Source organism: Stegostoma tigrinum, chromosome 14, assembly GCF_030684315.1.
Source record: "Stegostoma tigrinum isolate sSteTig4 chromosome 14, sSteTig4.hap1, whole genome shotgun sequence".
Classification (NCBI taxonomy): Eukaryota; Metazoa; Chordata; class Chondrichthyes; order Orectolobiformes; family Stegostomatidae; genus Stegostoma; species Stegostoma tigrinum.
The window spans coordinates 43,782,275-43,797,327 of record NC_081367.1 but is presented as its reverse complement, the minus strand read 5'-3'; the positions used below and the strand labels follow the sequence as shown (position 1 = coordinate 43,797,327).

The following is a 15,053-nucleotide window of genomic DNA, read 5'->3' as shown; positions in this document are numbered from 1 at the left end:
GGGCAATGAAGAAAGTAATCTAAGATTATAAACAGATCTTGATCAATTGGGTCATTGGGCTGAGGAGCAGCAGGATAAGTTCGGATAAACGAGAGGTATTGCATTCTGATAAAATAAACAAGGGCAACACTTATACAATTGATGATAGGGCCCTGGGTAGTGTTGTAAAACAGAGACACCTAGGGGTTCAGGTATATAATAATTTGAAATTTACATCATGGGGAGACAGGGTGGTTATGAAGGCATATATTATGTTTGCCTTCAATGATCAGTGAGGCCTCTGCTAGAGTACTGTGTGTTGTTCCACTCTCCCGGCTACAGGCAGCATATTATTAAATTGGAGAGGGTTTGGAAAGGATCTACCAGGATATTGCTGGGAATTGAGGGTTTGAGTTATAAAAGTATGCTGGATAGTCTAGGAATTTCTTCATTAAAGAGTAGGAGGAAGATGGGTGACATTATTGTGGTTTATAAAATCATATGGAGCATATGTAAGATGAATAGAAAGGGATTTTTCTCTATGTGAGAAAGTTCAAAATTAGGGGGTGTATTTCTCAGGTGAGAGGAGAAAGATTTATAAAGGATATGAAAGTCAATTTATTTATACAGAGTGTGGTTTGTGTGTGGAATGAACTGCCAGAGGAAGTAAGGGATGCAGGTACAGCTACAACATTTAAAAGACATTTGGGTAACTAGATGAATGAGAAAGGTTTGGAGAGATTATGGGCCAAATGCAGGCAAGTGGGACTAGTTTAGTTTGGGAACACAGTCTAGTTAGAACAAAGGGTCTGTTTCCATGCTATATGACTCTATGACTCCATGACTCTGTCTCTATTTAATCCCATTCGACTTTGTGAAGTAACTGAAGTCCTTGCTGGTAAACATCGGCCATTTTCTGTGACTGATACCTCTGGCACTCTGACTGTTGCAAAAGATGTGTGTAATTTTTCTGTTATTAGTCCAGTGATTGATGAATGGACTCTCTGTATACCCTACTACTTTGAGTGGGCACGTACAAGAACTGAAAATTTATACCCATGAAAGAACCTGTTTGTCAACATGCAGCCCAGTCCATGGTTTACCTGCCCATTTCAATGGATGTGGGGAAGCCGCTGGTGGTAATTTTTGTCTTAGTTGACTCTCTGGACACTATCCCACTCTTTTCACCACTGAAATAACTCTTCTGAGGCCAGTATGTTATCACCAATCACCCTTTATTCACAAATATATAGCTTTTAACAATAGAACTGCCTCTCAGGCATTCAAGGGCTCATATCCCCGACATTCAGCCTTTTATGTCAGCCAGGTCACCCTGATCGACCAGATTAACAGCCACAATCAGGGAACTCATATTCTAAGAGGTCATGCTCACCGACCTCATTACAATCATTACATTCCCCAAGGTCACACACGTTGACACATGCCGCCTACCCACACCCATGGCCTTTCATAGCATCTATGCCAACTGTGACCTCAGACTCATCACCCTTTGGCCTTACATTATTCATGACAACCCATATATTATTCATAATGAGCACACCTCAGGAGAAGTGGAAGCTACTTGAGGAGAGAGAATTTCTAACAATATCAACTAACATAAGCATCACTGTTAGTAGAGCCTGGCAGGGATGCTAGTGACCAAATGGAACTAGGGAATAGCTGAGGACTGTATGTTAATTAAGGAATAATTGCATGAGAACTTGACTGAGTGTACTGGAGCAAATCGTCAGTGCGTTGTAGCTTTGTGATGTGTAAGGTGAAATAATAATCTGACGAGAAAAGTAAATGCATGGTCTCTGCATAAGCAACATATTCACCTTTGGAGTTAAACAATCAGGAATGGGAGTCAGTAGTCAGCAGTTCATTGGGAACAGAGTCAAAAGAGCAGGAACTGAGTTCCATAGACAAAATAACACAGAAGATGCTGCAGAAACTCAGCAAATCTGGCAGCATCTGCGGAGAGAAAAACAAAGTTACCATTTTGAGTCTCATGATTCTTCGTCTGAGCCAATGTTCCGAAACCTCGAAATGCACAGTGAAAAGGTGAACTCAGAGATGACATGAAGGAAGATGGGCAAGAAATTATAAAAAGTTACTGATTCAGGGCTAAACCAGGGACAAGCTTAAATGACATTTGGCACTGAGTTAGTAATGGAATGGAATAGCAGAGGGAGCTGATCAGAAGATCTCTATCATAGTGACAAGCAGTCCTTGAGCACCTCACATTTATTAAAGGTGAGGAGAGAAGAGATATATGAATGGTATTTAAGTATGTGATTAAGAAGAGAATCCAGGGTTACCTCTGGTGCCCAGGTGTCCCTGAAGTAGTGAACAATTTTAGCACACAAGAGCAGGACTTGTTTGAGTTTTATGAGGTCCTACCAGGTCTGACAATGAATAGCAAAAATAAATTGATCGCCATGTAAAAACATGAAACAATGCTATTGTGGAATTTGTAGAACCACATGAAATGAAGCTGGAGCAGAATTTCATACCTAAAATGGAACCCTTTCGTTTTCTTTGAAACTTCCTTCAGCTATCTGTTTTGCTTTCCTTATAGATCTGAGGGAATTTTGGGCTGAAAAATCGCTCGAATGTTACCATGGCTGTTTTTTTTAAATGTTACTATTTACAATCGAAACATTTACTTTGCTTCCAAAGGCCTGTCTCTAATTTAGAGATAAAGAGAAGCAGAACAATCTGCCTATCTCTACACAATATTCCGGAGTTTCCATTATCCACCTCATAATGTAAAAATATATATGAAATGTATTTCTTTAATCTTAAGTTAGGATGCATTTTCCGTTGGTAGATTTGTCAAAATGTCCGAGATTAATGAAGAACGAAAATTATAAATGCAATAGTGAGGACTGCATTCTTAATACCCAAAAGATGTATTTTACATTGTTCCCCAAAAGCATAGATGATTGGAAATAGGTGAAATTGGTTGAAAACCCTGATAAATGTTAGTGGGAATATTTTCAGGTATAGGATTCAAAGGATAAAATCATTAACATGTTTATGTATTAATTAAATTCCTAATACCATTTCAAAGTTAGAAATATTTTGGCATTAAAATTATACTACAGTTTAATAGGATATGAGTCCCATCACCACATTCTTCTGAAGTTCCCATTTTCATGATACTAGATACATTTTTTGTCCTGTGTAACTTTAGTAACTTTAAACAAAGACTCTGAAATTACATTCCAGGATACCAAAGAGCAAGAGGTTGTAATTCAGAAGAATACACTATTTGCACAGTCACCAATCTTTGTAATGGGTTAAGGTCTCAGCTCTTACAGCAACAAAAGATTTTTAGACAAATAAAATAAGCATTTAAATCCTGGTATTCCGCAGAGTAATTTCAAGGCCAAGGTATTTCACAGCCATTTTGAAGCGTTACTGGAAGAAACAGCAATATATGTGGAAGTCAAAGTATTCACCACTTGCTAAACCATTAAATGGGAAAAAATTTCCTTCTTTTAAAGTTGCAACTCTCATGATAAACAGCGTTGTCTATAGCAATATCAAAAAAATGATTGTAAGGTTTTATATGATGATATTTTTAAAGTTACATTTATTGATGCCACATATTGTAATTGAGAGGATTTGATGTTGTACACACCAGTAAGTAGGAGGATAATAATCATTCAACATTTGGCTGGAATGTGTAACTTGATTACCAAGTGGGACTTTTCAAGGGGCCCAACTGCGGGGGTCTGCTATTTCAGTTCTGTGCAATATTAAGCATAACCCTGACATAGGAGAGGTGGTGAGAAAGTTTCCTAGTGCAGTTGGCTGGATTTCATTATAATTTGCACAATTAATGAAGATGTGTGATGTGGAATTTGAAGCTACCTTGCAGTAGAATTAAAATATTACATTGAAGTTCTTGAGTGCATGCTAAGTGCAGATCTCAGGAAAGTGGCCAGGGTTTCCAACATATGGCCCACTGGCCACAGTTTGGTCCACCAAAGATTTTTATCCAACTTGCAGACTGGCTAGCAGCAGCTGTGCATTCCTATTGGTTTACACAGCTGTCATTCATATGTGCTTGACAGTGAGAATTGACTACATCGTGGCTCTTTCCAAAGACTTTCAATTGTTTCTGGAAGCTGGATGTGAACCTTGCAGAGTCTCACTACAATTCTACAGTCACCTTTGCAGCCTTAATGGATCTTGCTTGGAATTTCATGGTCAGCAAGTGTGTATTGATCAATTAAATTCATGTATTAAATGTATTCATAGCTGCCAATCATCGCGAACACATGCACTTTGAACAGAAATATATCAAGATGCAAAAGTAAAAGTAAATGGTCAGCAAATCACTTTAAAGTTTTAAACAGAGGCCCACCCTTTGTTAGAATGGTTCAGAATGGGTTTGCCAAACTGGTCAGCACCAATGAGTTCCTAATGCTTTATCTTTCTTATAATTTCCTCACGAGCCCCAGAAGTGAGAAAAGAAGACGAATAGCTGCTCACGTGAAAAGTTGAGTCACCCGTAATCTAGCACTTCAGCACCGTACAACAAGAATACTCAGGCCAGTTTTGAGCAACAAATCTGTGTCATAGGCCTGGTAGCAGTGTCACTTTTCACTCAATGCTTTAAATACACTTTGAATCAAAAGTCACTTTTCCTAGATTTGCACATAAAACAAAGAATTGCTGGAAATACTCAGCAAGTCAGGCAGTATTGCTGCAGAGAGAAACATTAGGCTACCTTTTCTGCTCAGAGAGAGGACCCCATCTGGGGTAAGTCAGGCGGGCCCACTCCTCATTCCGCAGGTTTGCCATGTAGCCATTTAATGGCTTTTCAGGAGGCGGTGTCACCTCTCAGAGCTGCTGGGTTCTCTGGTCCCAGCAACACCACCAGAAGCAGTGAGCACTGCTAGGACTGTTGTGCGTCCCGGAGGGCAATGTGTCACTCTGAAGCTGAACTCCAGGGTAAGTCTGGATCTTACTGAGGCCAGATTTGACAAGTCAAGGGGGTGAGGGGCAGTATCTTGAGTATCTTGCCTTCAATTGACAGGGGGAGTCAAAGAAATGTGAATCTCAGGCTGTAATGAGAACAGCATCTTGGGGAGTTCTGAGTGTCTGAATTGGTAGCTATGTGATTGAGCAATAGAAGGGAAACAGAATACAGTGAGGGTGGACAAGGCAGAAGTGACAAAAACTGCGCTTCTTCAAACGGGACCTCCCAGGAAGAGAAAGTGGCAGTGGATTAAGCACGAATAAATAAAACAAGCCCATAACTAACGGCTTTGGTTTTGCAGCGTGGAACTTCCTGTAATTTTGAGCTGAATCTTTGATAACTTCATGACAATTTAATTGTGTTTCACAAGGAGTTTCTCTCCGTGAGACCTAGCGATTATTCTTGCTACATCATCCCAAATACGTATCTACCAAGCCCTTATGGTGTCCATCTTATCAAATGCTCGCCCAATTCTACCACTTGCAGTAGCTGGAAGAACATGTCACTCTCTGGATGTTCTGGAATAAACTGGCATCCTGGCACCATCCTTAAAATGTAGTTACTCAAGACAGATCGTTAGCCACCCATAGTTGCACTGCATGGTTTGTCACCTTTAACCCAGACAGGGCAGACAAGGGAACATTGTTATCCTTGTCTATAAAGTGGGAGCCAAAGTGTGAAGCTGGATGAACAAGCAGCATCTCAGGAGCACAAGGGCCTGGACCCCTCATTTCTGATCAGAGATGAAGGGTCCAGGCCCAAAACGTCAGCTTTTGTGCTCCTGAGATGCTGCTTGGCCTGCTGTGTTCATCCAGCCTCACACTTTATTATCTTGGATTCTCCAGCATCTGCAGTTCCCATTATCACTGATACAATTTTGTGGACAAGGACCTGGGTGTTTTTGTTGTCTGGGCGATGCGTAGGAGGTGTTTCTTCTTCTTCAGGACTGGCAGGGGAGACCATCCCATTAGACCCTGCAGCCTGGCCCAAGGTGCCTATGAGCATCAGCATCATAGAATCATAGAATTCTACAGAGTGGAAACAGGCCATTCAGCCCAACAAGTCCACACCGCTCCTCCAAAGAGCATCCCACTCAGATTCCTACCTTTCCCTGTAACCTTGCATTTCCCATGTCTAAATCACCTAATTTACATGCCTCCAGACACTTTGGGGCAATTTAGCATGGCCAATCCACCTAACCTGCATATCTTTGGACTGTGGGAGGAAACCAGAGCACCCGGAGGAAATTCAGTAAGAAATCCACAGTCCAGACAAATGTACACGATGTTGGAAGAAGGTCAATGACCGTCCTTCCATGAGGGTAAGTGCCACCATCTTCTCTCTGCTACTTAATACTTACTCTATCTCTGTAACCACCTCCCAAAAAGGCTGACGCTCTAGCCCTCTCATTGATGCATGCAACATCTTCCCTCACTCATTCTTTCCAGACAACACCTCACACTTTTAACCCTACCTGTCCCCAGTGGTGCCTATTCACTCACTCGGTTGCCCTCATTACCTTGGCCCCATACTGCACCAGTGCTAAGAGATGTGCTATTGACTTTCATCTCATTCAGTAACATATTGTCTCTCATTCCAGGAGAAACCATCCCACAGTAGGGCAGGGAGTCCCCGAAGGGTGCCTGGCATTAAGATTGTCAACAACCCGGCCCCCAGGAAGAAAGGATTTTGGATCTCACAGAGAAAACATTCAGTGGGAATGCTGAAACAAACTCATCCCATCAACCCAATAAGTACCATTCTTCATTGCAATACAGTTCTTATGTTAACCCCATTGCCAGTGTCATTCATTGCCCATTACATGTAAATCTTGCTGCATCTCTTTTGTGTCTTGCAGGTTTAAATGGTTTGTCCACTGTTTCAGGGGTCAAACAAGTCATCCTATAAGAATGGGCCATTAACATTTCTGAGGAGAAGAGTTTCTCAACAAGGCTGCCTCCTGCACCCCTCAGACACCTTGATGGCATATATAACTAGATTAGATTTGGGAGCACCAGCTGGTGAGTACATCACTGCCACATTTCTGCAGCTGGATGAGGAAGAAATACCCCAGGTTGTGGGCAATTGGAGGACTACCAGACATCTGCTCAGCTCCAGGCAGGAGAAGACCTTGTGGTGCTGGAAATTAAGAACATTGTGGTTATGGACAATGTCAGAGGAGAACCAGGCAGTCACATTCTGGGGACCCAAGTGCCTCCAGCATATGATTGTCCAGCTGCCTCCCTGGACAGGTTGGCGGCTGCCATGGCGAGCTAGGTCCAGCAGTGTCAGGGTCTGCTGGATATGTGCATAGAGCTGCTGTCTATCACTTTAGCCATTGGTCCTCAGCAGCAACAGCAACAGAGAGATAGGCCACCTTCATCTCACACTAAGCCCTTTTCCCAAGATAACAGGGCAATGCCAGTAGGTGCCCAAACAGAGCAGGAACCACCACAAGCCTCTCTGATGTCTCCTTTCAGGATACACCAGAGGTCACCGGGCCTAGTCCTGCCTGCGACTGTCACAACTGTGAGATTTCAAGTTGAGGAGGATGCACTTGCCTCTGGGAAGAGCAGAGTCAGCATGGCTGGGCTCAGTAGGTACAAATACTACTGGGTTGCCAGACCAAAACTGCAAGGCCAACGTGCTCCATTGAAGGGCAGGTTCCTTCCACTCCAAATGTAGAATGTGGAACTGCCCTTAGATGTAGTGGGAGGAAAATTAAACAGTAAAACCTCTTCAGGGTGCATTCAGAGTGGCATTCCACTCTGGCTCGATCACATAAAACATCTCAAAATGCCACTATGTCTGTTTGCTTGTGTTTCTGCATAACCTCTAGTGTAACTAACGCACTGTGAGATCGGATATCAGGTCACATGCATAATGATCCATGAAGAAATGTCTGACCTGAGAAGTAGCTGCTTGCTGCTTAGATAACGTGACCATTGCATAAAAAAGGCTATCCAGAAACTAGGCACCATGTGCTCAGGTGCACAGCTGTTGGTATGGCATCACTGGCTTCAGTGGCCAAATGTGCTGATCTTCCATGAAATGGTCAACGGTGTCTGACCCTCGGATATTTTTGTGCTGCACATTAATATGATTGGACATCATTTTTATTAGATTGTTATTTTCCTTTACACCACAATTTTGCTGTTATTTGCAAGCCATTCTGGCTCCCACAAAGCAGATATTTTCTATCAAACTGTTGAAACATTTCAGGCAAGTGAGACTTGAATCTGTATCTTCAGCTCAGAAATAGGGACACCACAGGAGACCCAAGTCCTAACAAGGCCTGAGTCTGTTGCTTTGTCCTGTTAGGTTATAGTACACAGTGAGTCAATACATAAGGATCTCCACAGATGTGTGCCCTCTGCAGTAAATGGATCTATATGTAATATTGTTGCCCCCTGAAGAGCTCACATTACTGGATTTTATAGCACTTCCCGCACATTGTGTAGTTACAACTTCAGAATGATGGAAGGCGATGGTAAGTAATCCTCAGACAGCTATTTCTAGCTTCTGCTTTTATGTGTTGGTGAGACCCCGAACATCCAAATCCCCTTCCTGATAGTCCTTCCTGTGTACCCCATTAGCTTTGCAGTACCTCAGCCTCCACCTGCATACCCCCAGCCCCTGACATTTCAGGTGACGAGGCTAAGTGTGTGTTAAACTGTTCCCCACCAGACCCCATTTCCATATCCATGATTTTGCGTGACACCACCCCCTCACAGAAACTATTACCCCGCCATAACACTTGTCATCCCCTGCCTCCCAACTTGCAGCTCCCAACCTCTGAGAATATGTTCCTCAAAATTCACACAGCAGTAGCCCCTTTTCTCTCCCAAGCCATTTACATCTTGCCTTCATTGGATAGACCTTAGAGACTAACCACAGCTCATCCTGTAATGGGACAGCCGCACATAAAAAGTGCCCATAACCCTGACTGCTGCATCTACTTCTCCCTGAATGTGTTAGTGCCACTACCAAGCCTCAGGGCTGATCATGATCCAATCTCCAGACTGCAGAGGCACAATTCCTGGATGGAGAGGACTCTGACCGGATGTGTGAATGTGGCCAAGCCCCTGGAATTGATCTGAGCAACTGCCCCAGACTTACTTGCCAGGGCATCTGAATGGCAGGTACCTGAATGGACCTTGGTGAGTACCACTGACACTTTGGGACATGACTGTTTGCTTGCAGCACATGCAGTGTGTTTATCATCTAAACTGCTGGCCCATGGTGCACCCGAGAAATTGACATAGCAACGCACTGGACGGCAAGGTGTCCACTCCAGTAAGACACGCAGCCTGTCTCTGTGACTGTGCTAGGAGGCAAGGTTAGGATGCCGTGAGCATACAGGTAGGTGCTAAATGAGTGAAAGCGAATGAGCAGCTTTCAAATGCAATCTGGTCTGGGGCCCGAGCTGGGTGCATGTCCCTGTGCGCAGTGTCTTTGGAGTATGATAGATGCCGCCGGCCCCCAGAAGTGCAGCTTTAATATGCAGAAGTATTGTGCAAGTAGATTGGAGAGGTGTAATGTTGGTTCTGAGAGGAGGCAGTTGTCAGAAACCAAGGTCCATGGGCATGAGGTGAGTACGCGAGTGGCCTGGAATGTGCCCTGGAATGTTGTTGCCAGATGGCTTAGATGGATTGCCAAAAATCTTTTTTTCGTTATCCTAAGACCAGATAAATGACGTACAGAATAAACATAAGCAAACTGCATAGAATTAAAATTAATAGTAAAGCAAGATCTATTGAAAGCAGCCAGGTCTCCATTCTGACTTTCATGTCAGGAATTATTAACTTCTAGTTTCCTCGTGATGGATGATACAACAGGAATCTGCATGTTAATGAGAGAAGATTCATTGTTAGTGAGATAACACAGTGTGGAGCTGGAGGGACACAGCAGGCCAGGCAGCATCTGAGGAGCAGGAAAGTTAACGTTTCCGGTCAGGACGCTTCTTCAGAAATTTCTGATGATAGATCCTGACCCAAAACGTCAACTTTTCTGCTCCTCTGATGCTGCCTGGCCTGCTATGTTGCTCCAGCTCCACACTGTGTTATCTCTGACACCAGCATTGGCAGTTCTTATTTTCTCATTGTTAATGAGGCTGTTAACCAGCAATAATCTCCTTTTTATTAGGCACATCATCCTCTTGTGAAAATCTCATGTCAACACTCAGAATTCTGTTTGAAAATGCAACATTTCCTCCCAATGACAAGAAAGATCTCACTATCTTGTCATGTGATTATCATACATGTTTCACCACATCCCATGTTACTCAAGCCCCTATAAGGTTCTGCCCTTCATCTCTCATGACCTTCATCCTGTCACAGAGCTGTTCTTCTTCACAACCATTCTCCCTGTTGCTTGTTCAAAATCTTATGATGTTTCTAACTTTTTCCAGTTTGATGAGTTGTCACAGAATAGTGTTAACATTGTTTTTCTCTCTCCACAGATACTGCTAGACCTGCTGAGTATTGCTGTCTACTATATTTGCTGATTTTATTATCAGATTTCCACAGTATTTTTTTCATTGATGAATGCGTTGCTGGTTGTGTATTGAATCATACAGATCCCACATTTGATTTGAGTTAGCTAACCTCACTAAGGTTTCCATTGTGGATCCACACTCAGTGCCCTGGCTCCTTATTTTGAGTGAACATTTAGTAAGGATAGGATCAGACACTTGGTCCAAGGTATTCCTGTCGAAGCTCACTGTGGAACATCGATTTGGTTCAGGAAAAATAATGCGGTTGGCATTCATACAGTTGTGTTTCACTGTGAATCATTACTTTCTGGAAAGGAAGAAGGGTAATAAAGGAAATGTACAAACATTTTAACAGATGTATGATGTGAAAGAATAGATTTTGCTTATTCTTGAAAGTCAAATGATCTTTCAGTGATCAAAGTGTTTTCTATGCTGGGAAATATGTTCTTGGTTTTTAAGGTTCTTGCAAAGATTTGTAGCTTGGGTTATGGGTGATGTTGTTGATTTGCTCGCCGAGCAAATGAACTACAACAGCTAGCTCGGCGAGCAGTTCTTGGTTTTTAGCATGTGAATTTTTGGACTAGTGAAAAAGGAACAACAGTTTTAGCATTAACAGAAGTATTCTTAATTAAATTCACTAGATCTCGCTTTACTATTAATATCAAATCTATGAAGCTTGCTTATGTTTATTCTGTATGTCATTTATCTAGTCTTAACATAACAAAATAAAGCATTATTGGCAATCCAACATCAATTATGCTTTCTGGGCCTGCTTCATGAAATGAGGTCAAAATATTTCCTTATACATCTTGTTTCAGATATAGGGTGGAAAATGAATAGAAACAGATGTTATAGATTAAAATCATATTAAATTGCGAGTAGCCTTGTCCTGGTTGACTCTGTTTATTCTAGAAAAGTGGCTAAATTGTTGGTACTTTTGTTGTTTGAGTTGGAATTGTTCTCTTCTATTTTCTATGGAAACAATTCAATTTCAGGCCAGTGATTTAAGTCTGCAAAGGCAGAATAGAATTCAACACATTCCATGGGAACCATTGTCAGTTTTGTAGAATGTTGCTAAGTTCCAGAAGGCCTGATGGGGAATGCTGGTGAAATTTCATCAAACCTCTTACATGTCATAAACCTCTGTGGTACCTTGCAGGACACATCAAACCAGCTGTATGGACGTACAAAGCCATTTATGGGGAGGACTGTCCAAAACGTATTATACACATACACTCGCTTGATGCACGGGAAAATCAATATCTTTTACCGGGAAATGGCTGAAGAATATTGTAAGCAAAGAAAGAGGTGACAATAACCGGATTCCTGCATGTGCGTGCACTTTGTGGAGTTCAGCACTGAAATTTTGAACTATCATGTGCAATGCAAGAAAAAGAAAATGCAAGTGTGATGTTTAGAACAAGATACCAAATACAGTTGCTGTTTGGTACTGTGCCAACAAATTCCAAGATATCACTCGGGTGCAAGAGGATATGACTTCAAGTAGTGGAGAATATACTAGCTACATGACTGGCTACAAATCAACTTACCTTGGCAGCTTTCCATTTATTTTAACAGTTTTTTAGCCCCAGTGATCTTGTTATAGTTTAATGCTTTGTATAACCTGAACAACAGAAATGAACTTTCTTCAACCTTGATGAAAATAAGACTATTGCAATTTATCATTCGGAATAATCTTTAATGTTGCTGAGTCAGCTCTATCAATACTATATCTAACATACTATTAATGGTTGCTGGGCAGAACTATTAGTAATGATAAAGGTACAATTTATTAGCATTATGGTGTTTGCCAAGTAATGTAAGAGGAATCATTTGCACATACAGTTACAGTGATATACAGCACGAAAACACGCCTTTCAGTCCAACTCGTTCATGCTGACCAGATATCCTGAATAACTCTAGTCCCATTTGCCAGCATTGGGCCCATATCCCTCTAAACACTTCCTATTCATATCTCCATCCAGATGCCCTTCAAATGTTGTAAGTGTACCAGCCTCCACCACTCCCTCTGGCAGCTCATTCCATACATGCGCACCCCTCTGCGTGAAAAATGTTGTACCTAAGGTCCCTTTTAAAGCTTTCCCCTCTCACTTTAAACCTATGGCCTCTAATTTCAGCCTCCCCCACTCCAGGGAAAAGACCTTGCCTATTTACCCTCTCCATGCCTCTCATGATTTTATAAACCTCTATATGGTCACCTCTCTGCCTCCAATGTTCCAGGGAAAATAGCCCCAGCCTATTCAGCCTCTCTCTACAGCTCAAACCCTCTAACTCTGGCAACATACTTATAAATCTTTTCTGAACCCTTTCTAGTTTCACAACATCCTTCCTATAGCTGGGAGACAAGATTTGCACGCAGTAATCCAAAAAGTAGTTGAACCAATATTCTGTACACATGCAAGAACACTTCCCAAATTCTATACTCAAGGCACTGACCAATAAAGGCAAGCATACCAAATACCTTCTTCACTATCCTATCTACCTGTGACTCCACTTTCAAGGAACTATGAACTATCAACCTCCAAGTTGTTTTTGTTCAGCAACATTCCCCAGAACCTTACCCTTAAGTGTATTAGTACTGCCCTGAATTGCCTTTCCGAAATTCGGCATCTCACATTTATCTAAATTAAACTCCATCTGATCAAGATCCCAATGTTTCTTACAACCAGAATGAAAAATACATACTGACAAACTGACAAATGCTCAACCAATAAGCATAAAGTGGGTAGAACTGGTTCCAAAATGGATGGATATCCATAAGTTTTGATTTGTATATATTCAGCACCAAACCAATTTTTCAAGCAGAAATAGTAGGAACTGCAGATGCTGGAGAATCTGAAATAACAAGGTGTAGAGCAGGATGAACACAGCAGGCCAAGCAGCATCAGAGGAGCAGGAAAGCTGATGTTTCAGCCCTAGACCCTCTCTAAGCCTGAAACGGCAGCTTTCTTGCTCCTCTGATGCTGCTTGGCCTGTTGTGTTCATCCAGCTCTACACCTTTTTATGTCAATTTTTCAAGCAGGTTTTGTGCTGCCACTGGATGCGGCTGCTAGTTTCCAGTTAATTTTTAAAAAAGTTTGAGGCTCAAAAATGTCATTTAAAGGTCTGAATAATTTCCAGTTGTTTTGCTGAATCAGTTACCACCTCATATTAAAGAGCTGACCAGGATTCCTGAGCTGAACTGCATTTAAACTGTTTCAGCATAAAACATCTGACAGTATTTTGAGGATATTTGGGGTTTTTTTGACTTGTCTCTTTTATTTTTCAACCAAAATCAGTAAAGAAGCTTTGTGCTATGTGGTTCTGGGGTGCAGACACAATAGTGGGTTGTACTTACCATTATGGAGAAAGAACAAGTGGGCCTGGGTGCATCAAGAATCTAAACAGACTGCATTGACCTGCTGGAAACTTCAAATGATCTTTATAGGTAGAGGCCCACCTATCAGGCAATCACAATTTATGACTGGCTAAAAGCATTTCTGATCAGGAGATGCAGATGCAGAGGTGTGCCACCTACTACAAGAACACTTGCAATTTACATGCACCATAAACAAGCCATCTGCAAGAACTTCCTATGGGGATAGTTCCCAGAAGAGGCAATTAAGAGTGTCTTTCTTGCTTCCAACGTGTTTTTTTATTTCAAAAAGATACTGTATTCATAAAATCAATTTTATATACATACACAGTCACTAAGAAGTTCGGTTCCATACAGCCTTAGTCTATGAAGAACAAACAAACATTGGAGTTTGACTTTTCCAACAGTTCAACAAACCCAAAGCATTTCTTCCTTACATACAAGATACTATTTACATATATTTGAGGCTCTGGGAAGGTCTCTTAACTGAACTCTTAACTGTACTTTGGCTGAAAGACGTTAGACAGTGGTTTTTCTCCACTGTGCCTTGATGGCAGCTGCCCCAAGCTTTAGTGTGTTCCTCAGCATGTCTTCCTGGACCTTGGAATGTGTCAGTCTGCAACTGTCGGTCAAGGTCAACTCTTTGCTCTGGAAGACCAACATGTTTCGGGCAGACTAAAGAGTTTCTTTCACCAATTTGATGATCCTCCAGTGCAATTGATGTTTGCCTTGGTGTCTGTCCAGGGAAAAGACTGTAGAACACAGAGTCCTACTCCACAGAACTACTGGGTATGAACCTCTGCATCACTCGCCAGACTTACTTTGCAAAGGCACATTCCAGCAGGAAGTGTGTGACAGTCTCTACCACCACCTCGCATCCCCCTCCCCCCTCCCAACCCTGCACATGCACACACACACGTACGCACACACAGCCACTTCAAGGGCAGCGTTTGGTGGCGCAGAGAGTCCCGGCATACGTGAAGGATTACACAGATGGTGCCCTTCTTTTGAGTACAGGAGCAGGAATGCGTTGTTGCAGTTGTACAGGGGTTTGGTGAGACCACACCTGGAGTATTGTGTGCAATTTTGCTCTCCTTTTCTGAGGAAGGATGCTCTTGCTCTTGAGGGAGTGCAGCGAGGGTTTATCAGACTGACTCTGGGGATGGAGGTCTGACATATGAGGAGAGATTGACTAGGTTGGGATTGTT

At 42.2% G+C, this 15,053-nt stretch overlaps 1 protein-coding gene across 1 annotated transcript in view; it reads left to right on the top strand.

Moving 5' to 3' along the window:
- LOC132210485 (erythropoietin-like) overlaps positions 1-12,014 on the top strand; it is a 36,750-nt gene extending 24,736 nt beyond the window's left edge. The window contains exon 7 of the mRNA XM_059650822.1: positions 11,629-12,014. Coding sequence (XP_059506805.1) covers positions 11,629-11,781 — 153 coding nt within the window. The 3' untranslated portion in view covers positions 11,782-12,014. The remainder of the gene's footprint in view (positions 1-11,628) is intronic.
- The last annotated feature ends 3,039 nt before the right edge of the window (positions 12,015-15,053 follow it).